Source organism: Equus quagga, chromosome 15 (genome assembly GCF_021613505.1).
Source record: "Equus quagga isolate Etosha38 chromosome 15, UCLA_HA_Equagga_1.0, whole genome shotgun sequence".
Taxonomy (NCBI): Eukaryota; Metazoa; Chordata; class Mammalia; order Perissodactyla; family Equidae; genus Equus; species Equus quagga.
This window is the reverse complement of record NC_060281.1, coordinates 93,344,499-93,361,822: the sequence shown is the minus strand read 5'-3', so window position 1 is coordinate 93,361,822 and position 17,324 is coordinate 93,344,499. Positions and strand designations below refer to the sequence as shown.

At 38.5% G+C, this 17,324-nt stretch overlaps 1 protein-coding gene across 1 annotated transcript in view; it reads left to right on the top strand.

Moving 5' to 3' along the window:
* The window catches only part of CLTCL1 (clathrin heavy chain like 1), a 147,308-nt gene that overhangs the window by 53,427 nt on the left and 76,557 nt on the right, over positions 1-17,324 (top strand). Inside the window, 2 exon segments of the mRNA XM_046641074.1 lie at positions 9,844-9,907; positions 9,910-10,050. Of these exon segments, the coding sequence (XP_046497030.1) occupies positions 9,844-9,907; positions 9,910-10,050 (205 nt within the window).

The following is a 17,324-nucleotide window of genomic DNA, read 5'->3' as shown; positions in this document are numbered from 1 at the left end:
TTGTCCCTCTGTGTCTCTCTTTACCTGTCTTATTTTGAAATCCACTTGGTCTGATATGAGAATTGCAACACCTGCCTTTTTTTCCTTGCTATTTGGTTGAAGTATTGTCCTCCACCCCTTCACCCTGAGTCTGTGTTTGTCCTTGGGGCTGAGGTGTGTTTCCTGGAGGCAACAAATTGTTGGATCTTGTTCTTTAATCCATTTTGCCACTCTGTGTCTTTTTATTGGAGAGTTCAATCCGTTCACACTTAGAGTGATTATTGATGCATGTGGACTTAATGCTGTCAATCTGTCGCTCATTATCTTGTTTTCCTGTGTTTCTTTTCCTGTGTGCTTTAGACTACCCATTTAATACTGCAATTTCTTATGCTGGGTTTCTTAGATTTTTCCTTATCTATGTTTTGTGAGTCTGTTCTGTACTTTATTTTAGTGTCTACCTTGAAGTTTGTATTTAGAATCTCGTGTATAATATAGTCTATTCTCTGGTGGTCTCTTACTTACTCGACCAATACTGATTTAGACCCTTTGCTCTTCCCCTCCTAAATAATTATTTTCATTTTTTATTCCAACTCGTCTTATTAATTGGTAGTTAGAGTGATAAGATCATCCTTGTTTTGGTAGTTTCCTTACCTTTACCCTAATGCTATAATTGAATATTTGCTCTCCTGTTCTGGTTCTATCCATCGGTCTCCCTAGTCTGTGGATTGTGTCCCCTTTCTCCCTTTTTTCTTTTTTCAAGTATGAGAGCCTTCTTGAGGATTTCTTGTAATGGAGGGATTTTAGTTACAAATTCCCTTAACTTTTGTTTGTCTGGAAAAGATTTAATTTCTCCCTCATATCTGAAGGAAATTCTTGCTGGATAGAGTATTCTTGGCTGCAGGTTTTTATCCTTTAAAGCTTTGAATATATCACTCCATTCTCTCCTAGCTTGTAGGGTTTCTGTAGAGAAAGCCGCTGACAGTCTGATAGGGGCTCCTTTATAGGTTATTCTCTTTTTTTTTTCTTACTTCCCTGAGTATTCTTTCCTTATCATTCCTATTTGCCAACTTTACTATTACGTGCCTTGTGGTAGGTCTTTTTACATTGACAAATCTAGGAGATCTGAAACCCTCCTCTACATACATTTCTCCATTGATCCCTAGATTTGGGAAGTTCTCTTCAATAATTTCGTTAAGCACACTTTCTGCTCCATTTTCCTTTTCCATATTCTCGGGAATTCCTATGATCCTTATGTTCTTACTCCTCATTGAATCCATTATCTCTCGGAGATTTTCCTCATTTTTTTTAATTCTTAGTTCTCTTTCTTCCTCTGTCTGGTGCCATTCAGCCTGTCTGTCCTCGATTATGCTGATTTGCTCCTCTAGGTTGTCTACACGGGCATTCAGTGAATCCGTATTCTGTTTTATCTGGTCCATTGTGTTTTTCATCTCAAGTAATTCTGTTTGATTCTTCTTTATGATTTCAATCTCTTTTGTGAAGTAACTCCAGAACTCGGCTTGTTTCTCTATCTTTCTCTCTACCTCATTGAGTTTTTTGATTATAGCTGCTCTGAATTCATTATCACTTAGTTTACCTAATTCCAAGTCCTCAGGACTTAATTCTGTGTTTTTATTGTTTTCCTTCTGGTCTGGGGCTTTTATAAATTGCTGGATGGTAGAGGAGCGTTTTTTTCTCATGGTGGTAGAATTCAGTTGCAGTTACAGCCTGTCACCACTAGATGGGGGTCGAGAGTGGTGTGTTAGCTCTCCGCCTTGGGGCAAGATGGCTGCGCCCACTGGCTTTGCTGGGGGGGAGGGGCTGTTACACGCGCTGGTCTGGGTTCAGATCAGTTCTGTTCTCTGGTCTCCCAAGGCCCTTGATTTATAGGGTCCCCGCGGACGGAAGCTTTCCCCCCGTCAGCGGGTCTCCACTGAATCAGCGGCTGGAGTCCTGGATGATCCCCCGGTCGCGGCCCCTCCCCCGCTCCTTCCCGACCCGCGCCACAGCGATGGCAGACTCTAGGGGAGGGAGCGATGTTCTCTCCTACCGTTCCAGCGCCTCCGAGGGTATAAGCAAAGTTTATGATGTCCACCTTGTTGGTATTGTGGGTCTCTAACGAGCTGGCGTTATGTTTATTCTCTGAAATTCAGTTCTTCCAATCTTTTGTTGTATTTTGGAGGGGAGAGAATCCAGGGTCAGCTCACCCTGCCATTTTGCTCCGCCCCCTCCCGGTATAATGTCCTTCCTTTTTAAGGCTGAATAATATTCTATTTTGTGTATGCCACATTTTGCTTATCCATTTATCTGTCAGTAGACACTAAGAACTTTATTTTTAAACATACCCTAATAACATTGTCACACCTAAAAAAATCAATAATTCCTCAATGTCCTCAAATCTGTACTCAATGTTAAATTTCTCTATTTGTCTCAAATGTTTTATGCATTTGGTTTGTTTGAATTAGTATCCAAAGAAGGTCCACACATTGCATTTGGTCAATATTTTATGTCTTAGAGCTGCTTTTTGAGCAAAGCTTTGATCTTGTTTTTCGATATGTAGCACAAATGTAGTATTTTATTTGTTTGTGTACGTCTTACTATTTTTATTTCATAGTCCTTTCAAATCCATTAAGAGTCTATTCTGATTATTACCCAAGTATATTGACAGTCTCCAAGCAGATCCTTAGCCCATAAAAAAAAAATCACCATCTGTGGCTTCAGCTAGAATCATTGTTCAAAATATTGACCAGCATGTGATTAAGGTCAGAGCCCTGGGGTCTAGCTCTAGGTAGACAATGGTTTATACAGCCAGCACCCTTGAAGTACGGTTGAGCTGTACACCTGCTTGTATACAAGCTCACTTCACACTTCTCCATCTCATTTCAAGAGTGTTTTGTTTCCTACTTTATTTGACCTTTTGTGATGTTTGATAGATTCAAAATGAGGAGACCCTGAATCTGACTCTAAGAATAAATAAGCGATAAGGTATATGTGAATAACAAATACAAAGCAAAGTTCTATATGCCATAAAAGTGCCACAGATAAAAGGCTTGGGATGGGGCCTTTACTGGCTGTGGAAGTCACTTCCAGCTACCTCAGCAGAGCTAAGCCAAATGCTTTGCTGAAATGAAGATTTGTTCTGCCGCATTTGCTTGGCTTCAGGAAAATGAGGTTGATTTGGCATGACTTCTTAACCCATGTTGACTCTAAGGTATTCCTGATTTTCTTCTTGAAGGACTCACAAATCATCTGATGGATGGTGCTGTAAAATCTGGAGGGGAGTACCTGAGGTGAAGCAGTCTTCTAGGGTCCCACTGCCTTCTGTCTTGAATATTGTTCTCTCTAGGACATTAATATCGTTCTCTTTTCCAGGATTTTTCTGTCAATTGCAGACAGAGTAAATAAAATTAATCTGATCCACATCCTCTAGGTATTTATGATCTTAGACACTGTCATGTAAGCCAGCAGGGGACTAAGCAGGAAGAGCCTGATGGAATGTGAGTGCAGCTCATACTGAGAACAGGGACGGACTCATTATGAGGACTGGGAGGTTTTCTTGTGATCTGTGGAGTTTTATGACTCACTAAGCATTGGTAATTGTTGCCTTGTGGGACTTCTGCTATTTCTCATTCTTGGTTTGTTTAAATATGTTAATCTTCATTTACTTAAATTATGTTCATCTTCATGGGCTGCTGCTCTGCCCCCACTCTAAGTCTTGGTGCTCCGTGAGACTCTGCCATGGGGTCCATGCCCATCGTTCTCACTCCTCACGCTGTTTCTTGGTGATTTTATCCAGTCTCATGGCTTCACCTACCATCTATACATAGATGATCTCTGTATTTTTATTTTTGGAACTCAAATTTCCCTTTAGACTTAGACAAAAAGTTAAGCAATGTAAAATTTAAGAAAATTCTCAAAGTAAAGAGTGCTGAGGAGGGCAAACCCTACCACGTGCTTAAAAGCAATCTAAAGCCTCAATAAATAAAACAGTGTGGTGCTGATGCATAGAGAGATTAAAGAAACTAACTATGAGAGTCAAAAGTGGACACAATGTCTCCTTGACCTTTAACATTCTTCCTGTTACAGATTTCATTCACTTAATTCTTACCCTCATCCAGAAAAGAGGAATCTTTTTTGATCAGGAGTAGATGGTGGTTGTATTTCTTAATTCACAGCACACTTGGTCTATGCAAGCCTCTGTCTGCTTGGTTATTTCCTTTTTACTGCCATTTCCTCGCCATAGGCACATATTCTAAAACTTGTATATTCTCATGTACATGTGTAATGTCGGATGCATGTTTGGTTTCATAAATGGAATTGTGTTGTAGACCTTATTTGGTTAGTTTTGCACATCCCCTGCTTATATGCTGCATTGGTGATCGCTAAAAATTTTTTAAAAAGTAGATAAGTTAGTAGACACAAATACATTTGGGAATTTAGTGTGAGGTGAGGATAGCATTTCAAAGATTGTTAACAAATGATACGGTGTAAATTGGATAGCCGTTTAGAAGAAACCTTATGCCAAAATAAATCTCTAGTGGATCAGAAACTGAAACATAAAAAAGAGAGTGTAAGTATTAGAAGAAAATGTGGAAAAGTCTTTCTAAGTGTGATACCAGGCCCAGTAGGCACGCCTGAGATCAGTGAATTAGACTACATAGAAGTCTGCATAAAGAGACTGAAAAGGTTTGCAACTCACTTCAGGGAACTACCTTTAATAATATATAAAAAGTGCCTTCCAAGCAGTAAGAGACATGGACAAAGGATATATAGAGACAGTCTGCAGAAAAAGATATACAAATGGCTCTTGAACGTGAAAAGATACTCAGACTTTACATGTGAGAGTACAATTAAAAATTTTCATCTATCGAAGCGTCGGATATCAAGCTGTTGATAATGTGGCTGAGAAGGGTGTAGAAAATAGGTGTACATATTTGGTGCTGGTTTTGGAAATATATTCCTTGTCCCATACAATTCTACTTCTAGAAATTTATTCTAGCACATGTCAATTTCAGTATATCTGATCAAAGTGATTTATGGCAATGCTCATTGGTAATAACAAAACATTGGAATAAGCCAACTAGCACTAGAAAGTGTGTTAAATTATGCTACATCAATACAAGGAAATATTGAGTGAAAAGCAGAACAGTGTGTATGGTAGGCTGTCGGTTAGGGGAGCCTATATAAGACCAGAGAAATCTAAAATAAATTCAGATAAAAATATTTTAGGCTTTGTGGGCTATAAGGATTCTGCAGACTCCTGCATCTTTTTTTTTAAACCTACCATGTAGTAGACCTCTTTCCAAGTGACTACATATACATCGGATTCACTATTTTTATTAGTTGCAAAATATTCCAGTTATTGGCAAAGCTGCAGAGAACATCCTTAACATAGTCCCCTTTTCTGCTAGAGAGTGGGAAGTCTTTATGTACTCATCCTACTATGTATTTTTGTAGGATATATTAGTAGAAGTTAAATTACTGGGTGATAGAGTATTTCTTTAAAATTGATACTGTTGTATGGCTTGTGAAATATTATTCTCTTCAGCTCTGTATGAATACCTACACTCTTGCCAAGATTGCATATTAATCAGTTAAAAAATATTTTCCTAAATTGATGAGAGAAAAGTGGCATCTTATTTTCATTGGCATTTTTTATTAGTGAGAATGAATATCTTATCTTTTCATTATCTGTAAAGTTTCATTTGTAACAAGCTGGGGTAAGTGTGGCAAGATTTGACAGGGTTGGGTGTTGGATGCTTGAGTGTCAGGATGCTCTCCAAATTTTACTCTATGCCTATAATATTTCATAATCCAAAAGGAAGACTCTGCTTTTTCTCTCCAGGGAGCTTTCTTTCACTCCTATTCTCCCGTGCCCCTCCCCCATGGTAACTTTTCATTGTCCCCTCATCACATCTATCAGTGGCTTCATGTGGTTCACCCTAATGATAATTGTTCATTTCCGCGGTCTGTGGGGCTCTGGATGGTGTGACTGTATCTTATGTATCTTACTATTTTCAGAGTCTAGTGCAGTGGCTAGTGGGTAGTATGTGTTCAATACTTATTTATGGAATCAAAGTATGAGCATTATTTGCTTTGAGGAAGTCTCAACTTTCATTTACTACACTGCTACATTACTACGTGTTCTTCATTAACCTGCTACTTCAGATGGCTTTGTGATAATTCTGAAACATCTGCATAAATACAAGTGGAGTATTATGAGCAAACTTTATGGAGTAAGAAACACGTTGGAAAGAGAGGCTGATACTAGGAAGGTTACACAATGAGTAGTTTAAATATATTATAAATCATCAAACTGAATATGAGAAATGGCTTAGGACTCCTTCCTGTCCTTTTATGATGTCTAAAATAGCTCTGTTATCCTGGAGCTCTGTCACTTCACCCTGTTTGTTTAGTCATCGTAACGATCTCAGTTTAAAATAAGCTTGTAGGTTTTCTTTACTAGAATGTGAGCTGGTAGAGAATTTTGTCTGCTTTATTGTCCATTGTGTCCCTAAAGCCTGGCACATAGTGGGTATTTGATATTTATTTGTTGAAAGAAAATCAATTTGTTCTTTTTAGCTAGATTCTTGGCTTAATTTGTTATCTTAATTTTAGCAATCTATATTGAGTCATTTCTGCCAAATCAACAGTAATGTCCTATGCCAACGTGTGGATGTTCTTTGTGATCAGGAAAGGGATGCTGAAATAACAAACAGGCAGGGTGTTTATAGCAAATGAAGGCTTGTTATGAAAACCTCCGTGTGTTAAAAAATGCCCCATGGTTGAATGTGTTTTCCTTGATTGTGTGTGCTTGATTTTAACCAGCCTCATAGCAGTGTCTAATTCACTTTTTAAATCCTCCCGTAATCTTTTTTTAAATTTTGGTAAAATACAGTGGGCATAAAATTTACCATTTTAACCATTTTTAAGACTGCAGTGTAGTGGCATTAAGTACATTCACATTGCTATGCCACCATCACCACCATCTATCTCTAGAACTCTTTCATCTTCCCAAACTTCCCGAAACTCTGTATCCATTAAATACTAACTCCTCACTCCCCCTTAATCTTGACCAAAAGGTTCAACTTTTTCATTGGTAAGTAGCTGAGTTTGTTACCGAACCTGAAGTGAGTTCGGTCACCCGTTACGCAGCAAGCCAATCTCTGACACCGGGGGTGGTGAAAGAAAGTAGGAACTTTATTTTTGCACAGCGCTGAGCAAGGAGAGAGGGCAGCTAACGCTGAAATCCCAAACTCCCCGAAAAGCTAAAAGGAAGCGTTTTTATTTGGGGCTTAGGTAGGGGAGGGGGAGCATATGGCCTTGCTGGTCGGAGCTTTCCCACCAGCCTGTCTTTGGCCTTGAGACACTTGCAGAGAGGAGGGAGCTCATGACCTTGCTGGTCAGAAGCTTTCCCACCAGTCTGTATCTGTTTGTGGGGAGGAGATAGTCCAGGTGCTTGTCCTTGACGGTGTCTGTCTCCATGGAGCATAGTGGATTCTGGAGCCAGGAAGCCAGAGAGTAAGCAGGGAATGAGTGTTTTGGTTTTAACCCCATATATGCTGGGTTTAGTGTGGGGAAACTGATATCAGGGTCGATATCAAGTTCATTAGAAAGAACATTCTTTTTTGTGCATCTTCTCACAAATTACAAGGGTAACCTGTGTGTCTTCAAACAACAAGGATGTATAAACAGTGAAAAGTGAAAGTGGTTCCCATGCCCCGGAGATAACCAGTGGTAAGTTTGGTGTGTAGTCTTCCAAACTTAGAAACATATAAAAATTATAAAATTGTGTTTTTCAGAGGAATGAATAAATATGATCTATTCACTGGAACTGAAAAGAACAGTAGACCTTGAGGGGTACCCCCAAAGAACTGGAGAGTACCACATTCTCCACCTGAAACGTTCTTGCCATCAGATCAACATCCAGCCTACTTGCCTTTGACTTCTTTAAGGAAGAAGTCTTTAAAGGTGGTTGTTTTTACCTCTTGATTTTGGGGACAGTTAATACAAATTTAAGTTGAAAATGCTGTATGTTTGGGTATTCCTTTAGAAGTGAGAAGATTCCCTTTTGACTTAATTTCAGCCTAAATTACTTTTTCTGCAATAGCTTTCTCTATTTCAGGAGGTAACTTCCTTTACCTAATACTCTAGGGTCAAAGTTTCTCTCTGGCAAGTCCCTGAGGTGGTATCTGTAGGACAGAGAGCCTGGAATGCCCCTGCTGTGGCTGGAGATGCTGGGGGGTGTGCCCCCGTGAGCCCTGTCCCCTGTTAGCATTATTTCCTGTCCTGTAACCCTCAGCTGGAATGGGAAGGGACTTTATTGTGGTAATGGCAGTATCAATGGGTAGGTTCTTTTTTTTTTTAATGCTTTCATTACAATTATAAAGTAATGTTTTCTTTTTGCTGTTTATGTGTGTTTTTGTTTGTTTTGGTGGACTGTCTTGGGAAGGTAATCAACACTTAGTTCATCCTTTCTGTGTTAAAATGAAATATGAATTTTGAACAACTCGGTATTGTGGTTCAGGGCACAGGCATCATTCACACCTGGCTCCATCACTGGTCACCTTTGAGGTTTTGGAAAGATTTCTTAACCTAAAAGCCTTGTGTTACGTGAGTATAAATTGTGTGCAGCATGCTTGCTTCGTAGGTTAATGGGCAGGTCAGATGAGGTGAGCTGTTGTCCTGCAGTCTGTTCCACTCAGCAACTGGAGTGTCACGTGTGTGCTAGACCCTGTACTACAGAGGACAAGTAAGATACAGTCCTCTCTTCTGTGGAGTTTGTGTGTGTAACATAGGAAATAAACGATAGAATAAAGAATTATACTAGCAGTATGAACAGTCATTTGTGCTCCTTCCAAGGAGTGGTGATTATTTTAGCAAGTGGTCCCTGATCTTTGTTGCCACTATAAACCTATACAAGGTCACACAAGGTTACAGGCGTTAAAGGGTCCAAGTCAGTAGCAGTGTGATTTGGGTTGAGCAGAACAATGTTTAGAAATAAAGGTGCCTTGTAGGAATTTTGGGGCAGGGGAAGTTTACAGAAATAAACATGGTTCTTCATAGGGGTGATAGAAATTTCTTGAGTGTGGGTGTTTTCCCAGGGTTTGTCACTGAAGCTTATCTCATTAATAGGTCTTTTTTTATGCCAGGCACTGTGTATAAAGTAGCCTTTGGAGGAAGGCACCTGATTTCAGTTAATACAAGTAGAAGCAATCGATCTATTTCCAAAGATGTGCCAAACCTGTTGACTTTTATTAACCTTGGACTCACCGAGAAGTGTTCGTAATGACTTAGAAGTTCATTGAAATCAGATTTAGACAGACTTTATGATATGTAGGGAAATATCTTAAACAAAAACTCTTGGCTAGTTCTTTGTTATTGCTTGCTTTTGGAGAAACCGTTTTTGTGTCTTTTTCTTTTTCTCCTCTGCCTGCCCTTCCCCTCTCCAAGACTTCCTTCCTTCCTTCCTGTTGAGGCTCTCAGGTGTGGGCTTATCTGTGAGGCCTTCTCTGACGTGTTCTTTTGTGGGCTTCTCCACCCCGTCCCAGCTGATCTCTTCCTGTCTGTGTCACTCATGGCATCCTTCTCTGTCCCTCGTATTATCCTTATTCTTGCATGTTCTCATCAGCCCCTCAGGATTGTGAGCTTCCTGAGGGTTGACTCACAGCCTGTTGTTGCTGCATTGGCTGTATCTGTTAAAGGTGTGGAAAGGCAAGTCAACGTTTGCCTCCAATACTCAATATTAACTTTCTTCTAAACTTTTGCTTAACTTTTCCTCCTTCTGTTAGACTTCGCTGAATAATGGGCTAGATCGAACCTCTTTCAGAGAGGAAAAACTTAATCAAATCTTTCTCTTCTGTTTAGCTCCAAAACCTGGGAATTAATCCAGCCAATATTGGATTCAGCACACTGACCATGGCATCTGACAAGTTATATGTGTCCAAGAGAAAGTTGGTGAACCGGCGCAAGTGGTGATGATTGACATGAGTGATCCAGTGGCACCAGTCAGATGGCCTGTCTCAGCAGAAAGCGCCATCATGAACCCAGCCTTTAAGGTGATAGCTCTGAAAGGTAAGCCTGATGGGACTTGTAGAAAAGAATTTTGCCTCACTTTACCTGCTTTGTCACCTTAAATATTGGACAGGTGTCAGTAAACTCACAGCAAAGTATCATCTATAATATTAAACTTAATTCCAAAAGTTTTAGCAAAAGCTGTTTTGCATGCCCTCTTGGCCCCTGAGCACCCCAGGTTTTTGTCCCAGCACCCCTAGTGCCAAATACATGAGAGGAAGTGAACACCCAGGACCTCGTCCTCATGGATGCCGTGTCTGGAAAGGCCAACAGCTACACTATGTGTGCTCACCAGTCAGGCCATGTGGTGGCCTTGACCCACGAGGGGCTGGTTTACTGTGGTGCTCCAGGTATCCTAGAGTATGAGCCAAGATACTTACCTTTCTTGTGAAACACACTGATGACAGTATAGCTGCCGATTAATAGAATTTCGCTTCCCTGAACTCCAGGGACCCTGGCTGCTTGGAACCTTTTGGTCACCTTGAGAATATAGAATCTTCATTTTGCCATGATTCAGGAAATGAAAGGATTGCATATATACTGGACTTGCTAATGTTTTATGTGAAATGCATTATCACTTATCTTGAAAAGTGTAGCTCTCTCTGGCCTGAAGTTTGTGAATGCCAAATATTAGCTTTGCCTATGCTTCTATTTTGTTATAGAAATAGGGTCTGCTTTGTCATTTCAGTACATAGATGGACATCTGGAAGTTAAGACCTTTCTATTTAAAGAAATAGCTGAAAATTTTTTATTCAAAATTATCTTTTTTTGTTAACACTGTTTCTTTCTTTCTTTTTTACATTTTATTAGCTTATATTCTTTTTTTTTGTTTTTAAGATTGGCACCTGAGCTAACATCTGTTGCCAATCTTTTTTTTTTCTTTCTCCCCAAAGCCCCCCAGTACATAGTTGTATGTTCTAGTTGTGGGTCCTTCTGGTTGTGCTGTGTGGGATGCTGCCTTGGCATGGCCTGGTGAGTGGTGCTAGGTCTGCGCCCAGGATACGAACCAGGGAAACCCCGGTCCGCCAAAGCAGAGTGCATGAACTTAACCACTTAGCCACAGGGCCAGCCCTCAACTCTATTTCTTGTCAAGAATTTTTTTGAACATGTAGTATAAGCACTGTTAACTATTTTGGTTTTATTTGAAGAAATTATTAAACTTTGTGGATTCCTAATGATTCTTTTGACTTTTCTGCATTTTCTATTTTTGCAGTACTTTTGAGAGACCTCATCTAGCATGTCATTTTCTGTTTGGTATTCTCAGCAGGTCTCCGAAATGACCAGCATTTTAGTCTTCCTGGTTCTCTAGTATAGTTCTCTTTAAGGATGATCTTGGACCCTTGTAGTACAAATTGTTGACAAATGAAAGATATTTAGTGTGTTTTAAAGGCCCTAGACCAAAATGAGTGAAAATGTCTCAAAAAAAATAAAAAGTTGGGGCTGGCCCGGTGGCGCAGCAGTTAGGTGCGCACATTCCGCTTCTCAGCAGCCTGGGGTTCGCCGGTTTGGATCCCAGGTGTGGACATGGCACCGCTTGGCAAAAGTCATGCTGTGGTAGGCATCCCACATATAAAGTGGAGGAAGATGGGCATGGATGTTAGCTCAGGGCTGGTCTTCCTCAGCAAAAAGAGGAGGATTGGAAGTAGTTAGCTCAGGGCTAATCTTCGTCAAAAAAATAAAATAAAGTTATTTGTACACTGATTGAATTACAGAGATAATTGAATTACACTTTCGTTGTTTCACACACCTTAGCTGTTGCAGACGTGCCAGTGTGAAAGCATGACAGTGAAGGCAGGGGACCTAGTCTTGCATCTTACAGAGTCTACCCATTTTGGCTCGTGAAGTCTTCTAATTGGAAGGGGCTCTTCGTGAGATGGACCTCTTTTTTAAGAAGGTCTGCCTTTGCTGTCTACCCTCTTTTCTGGCTAAGAGCTCCTGAGGTGCTCCGCCCTTATCATCGCCAGTCCTTCTGGAGAAGTTTAGAGCAGACTCAGGCACCCCAGTCTCTCTCCAGACTGTCTCTGTTGCTGGATTTGTGGTGGATATTTTAAAACCAGAGACATTTTTACCCTTGACTCAAAGATCGTGCACTGGGGTAGAATTCCTCATCTGTTGCTCATCATTTTAATGGAACATTAATGCCCTAACTGAGGGATCAGCCAACTGACTGTTTTTCTACAGTCCCCGAGCTAAGAATGTTTTTTATTTTTTAATTTTTTGGTGAGGAAGATTGTTGCTGAGCTAACATCTGTTGCCAATCTTCCGCTATTTTGTATGTGGGATGCCGCCACAGCATGGCTTGATAAGTGGTATGTAGGTCCACCCCTGGGATCCAAACCCACAAACCCAACCACTATGCCACCGGACCACCCCGGTTTTTGTATTTCTAAACAGTTGTGAAAACAAAACAGATGAATATGTGACAGAGATCTTCTGTGTCCTTTGTAGGAAGAGTTTGCTGACAGCTTGCATTGCTGGCCTGAGCATGATTTCCAACTTTTATTATGAAACATTGCCCTTTGAGTATCTGTGTATGTTTCTTTTTACAAACTTCACCTTTTTTCCTTTAATTTTTAGGGGTAAATGGGGTGTAGGTTGACCTAGAGCCAGCCAAGCAGTTAGCTCTCGGCTCAGGTGGCCAGGGGAGAGGTGGTGGGATGGTGCCCCCTTGTGGTGGCACACTCTTACCTTGGTGACTTGAATCTGACCTGAGGTTGATTCCCGAAAGAGGTTGGTCCTTCTTTTTGTTTTTTCTTTTTGTGACCTTAAATATTGTACCTCATATAAAACAAGTTCTTTTTAACCAGTCTGAGGACAACTTGACAAGTTTTCAAGCTAGAGGCAGTTTCCTCTGTGATCCCAGGCTATTTGAAACTAAAAGATACCCTCATCCTATAAATGAACTTTAGTCCAGTCTTTTTCTTCTTTTTTTAACTACTTTATTCCAGTATAATGTACGTCATAAAATCAACCAGTTATAACTGTACAGTTCAGTGACTTTTGATAAATTTATCAAGTTGTGGAACCATCAGCATGATCTAGTTGTAGAACATTTCCACTACCCCAAAAGTTCCCTCATTGCACTTGCAGTCATTTCCCACTCCCACCCCATCCTGGGCAGCTACTGATCTGCTTTCTGCCTCTATAGATTTGCCTTTTCTGGACATTTCAAATAAATGGAATCATATGATATATAGTCTTTTACATCTGACTTCCTTCACTTAGCATAGTATGAGATTCATCCATGTTGTTGCTTGTATCAGTAGTTAGTTCCTTTTTATTGTTTTTTTTTTTTTGAGGAAGATTAACCGTGAGCTAACTACTGCCAATCTTCCTCTTTTGCTGAGGAAGGCTGGCCCTGAGCTAACATCCATGCCCATCTTCCTCTACTTTATATGTGGGACACCTACCACAGCATGGTGTGCCAAGCAGTGCCATGTCTGCACCCAGGATCTGAACCAGTGAACCCTGGGCCACTGAAGCGGAATGTGTGCGCTTAACCACTGTGCCACTGGGCCAGCCCCCCTTTTTATTGTTGAATAATATTCCATTGTATGGATATATCACACTTTATTTCTCCATTCACCAGTGGATGGACATTTGGATTCGTTCCAGTTCTGTGCTATTACGAATATTGCTGCTATTAACACTTGCCTGCAAGTCTTTGTATGGACATATATTTTCATTTTTCTTGGGTAAATACCTAGGAGTTGAATTGCTGGATCATATAGTAAATTTCTTTAGCTTTTTAAGAAACTACAAAACTGTTTTCCAAGGTAGCTGCACCACTCTACATTCTGTTTTTTCACATCCATGTCAACACTTGAGTGACTTTTTTATCATTTCAATTCCAGTGGTTGTGTACTAGTACCTCATTGTTGTTTTAATTTGCATTTCTCTAAGGCCTAGTGATGTTAAATATCTTTTCTTTTCATGTGATTATTAGCCATTCATATATCTTTTTGGAGAACTTTCTATTTAAATCTTTTGCCCATTTCTTAATTGGCGGTCTTATTATTGAATTTTAAGAGTTCTTTATATGTTCTGGATATAAAGCCTTATCAGCTATGTGATTTACATGTATTTTTTTCTCCAGTGTGTAATGTGTCTTTTTATCTTCCTGATGGTATTTTTTAAAGGGAAAAATTTTGATTTTGATGAAGTTCACCTTACCAATTTTTTTCTTTAATGGATCATGCTTTTGGAGTCTATCTTATCTAAGAGTGATTAGCCTAACTCAAGGTCATACAGTTTTCTATATTTTCTTCTAGTGGTTTTGTAGTTTTACTCCTACATTTAGGTCTGTGGTCCATTTTAAGTTAATTTTTGTGTATGGTGTGAGGTAAGGGTGTAAGGTTTTTTCTTTCTTTTTTGGTGGGATTTTTTTTCTATATATTTTTTGAATATAGATACTCAATTGTCCCAGCACCATTTTTTGAAAAGTTTATCCTTCTCTATTGAATTGTCTTGGTACTTTGGGTGAAAATCAATTGACCATTAATATAAGGACTTATTTCTGGACTCTTAATTCTGTTCCATTCATCTATTACCCAACCTTGTGCCAATTACTTCATTACTGTGGCTTAATAGTAAATTTGAAATCAGGTGATGTTGGTGCTCTAACTTTTTATTTTTCAAAATAATTTTTGAAACTATTTGAAATTAGGTCCTTTGAATTTCCACGTAAATTTTAGGATCAATTTGGCAATTACTACACAAAGCCTACTATTAGTTATAGTTATATTAATTTAAGTTTGATGTTTTTATATAAACTATGAATTCAACTTCTTTATTTGCTGTACAGGCATACCTCCTTTTATTGCCCTTTACTTTATTGCACTTTGCAGATATCACATTTTTTACAAGACCCTCTGCCAATAAAAAGATTACGACTCCCTGAAGGCTCAGATGGTGGTTAGAATTTTTGAACAATAAAATATTTTTAATTAAGGACTATACATTGCTTTTTTCAGACAAAATGCTATTGCACACTTAAGAGACTACAGTGTAGTGTAAGTATAACTTTTGTATGCACTGGGAAACCAAAAATTCATGTCACTGCTTAATTGCTATACTCACTTTATTGTGGTGATCTGGAACAAACCTGCCATATCTCTCAGGTATGCCTGTAAATCTGTTCAGATTTCCTGTTTCTTGTTGTGTCACTTCTGGTAATTTGTCGTTCTAGGAATTTATCCAAGTCATCTAAGTCTTCTATTGTGTTGGCATAAAATTGTTCATAATATTCACTCATAATTCTTTTAATTTCTTTAGGGTCACCAGTGATGTCGTCTCTTCCATTCCTGATTTTGGTTATTTGTGTCTTCTCTTTTTTTTCTTGATCAATGTAACTAAGGTTTGTCAATTTTCTTGATTATTTTGAAAAGCCAACTTTTTGTTTCATTGATTTTTCTGTTATTGATTTTTGCTCTGCTCTTAATTTCTATTTTTTTGTTGTTTCGGGTTTAATTTGCTCTTCTTTTTTAGTTTCTTAAGGTGGAAACTTAGTTTATTTATTTGAGATCTTTCTTCTTTTCTGGTCTTGACATTTAAAACTATATATTTCTGTTTAAGCACTGTCTTAGCTGCACCCCAAAATTGATATGTTCTGCTTCTTATTTCATTCAGTTCAACATATTTTCTAATTTTCTTTGTAATTTCTTCTTTGACCCATGGATTATTTAGGAGTGTCTTGTTGAATTTCCAAAATTTGGGAATATCTCATACTTCTTTTGTTGTTGATTATCTAATATATGTGTTTTAATCCGAGAACTTATTTTATATGATTTCAAAATTTTTAAATTTCTTGAGACTTGTTTTATAACCTAATGTATGGTCTATCTTAGAATATATTTCAGTTATACATGAAAAGAAAATGTGTTTTCTTGTTGAGTGACGTGTTCTAAAGATGTCAGGTTGAATTGGTTAGTAATGTTCAGATCTTTTATTCTATCTAGTTGTTTTTATCAATTATTGGTGGAATTTTGAAATCTCCAACTATTTTTTCATAGCGGCTAAATACATTTAACATAAAATTTATCATCTTAGCCATTTTTAAGTCTATGGTTAGTGGTCTTAAGTATGTTCATATTGTTGTACAAGCATTACTACCATCCGTCTCCAGAACTCCCTTCCTCTTGCACAGCTGTATACCCCTTAAACAATAACTCCTCATTCTTTCCTCCCTCTAGTCTCTGGCGACCACCATTCTACCTTCTGTCTATATGATTCTGACTACTCTAGGTACCTAATATAATGGAATCATACAGTATTTGTCTTTTAGTGACTGGATTGTTTCACTTAACATGATGTCCTTCTTTGTCTCTTCTAACCTTTTTTAATTTAAAGTTTATTTTGTGGGGCTATTAGCCACTCCTGCTCTCTTTTGGTTACTGTTTACATGGACTATCTTTTCCATACTTTCATTTTCAAGCTATTTGTGTCTTTGGACCTAAAGTGAGTCTTGTGTAGACAGTGTATAGTTGGATCATGTTTTTATATCCATTCTGCCACTTTCTGTCTTTTGATTGAGAGTTTAATGCATTTACATTTAATGCATTACTGATAAGGAGGGACTTCTGTATTTTACTGTTTTTTTCTGTATACCATATGGCTCTTTTGTCCCTCATTTCCTGCGCAACTGTCTTTTCTTGTGTTTAGTTGATTTTTTGAGTGAAACATTTTAGTTCCCTTCGCATTTCTTTTGTGTATATTCTGTAGCTATTTTCTTTGTGGTTGCCATAGGGATTGCATTTAACATCCTAAAATTATAACAGGTTAATTTAAATTTGTACCAGTGTAACATCAATAACATAGAAAAACTCAGCTCCTTTACATGTCTGTCCCTACCTCTTTTGGTTGTTGATGTCACAGTTACATCTTTATACATCATGTGTACAAAAACATAAACTAATAATTCTTTTTAATGCATTTATCTCTTAAATTATGTAGAAAACAAAAAGTATAGTTACAAACCAGTTACAATAATACTAGCTTTTAGACTAATAGTTTTTTTTTAATGTTTTAGTCTCTTAAATCATATAGAAAACAAAAGGTGGAGTTACAAGCCAAAGTAACAGTAATTCTAGCTTTCATAATTACCCATGTATTTACCTCCCTTTATTGAGATCTGTATTTCTTCATACAGCTTCAAGTTACTGTCTAATTTCTTTTCATTTGCACCTGCAGGACTCCCTTTAACATTTCTTGCAAGACAGCTCTAGTGGTAGCAAACTTCCTCAGCTTTTTTTTATCAGAGAATGTCTTAATTTCTC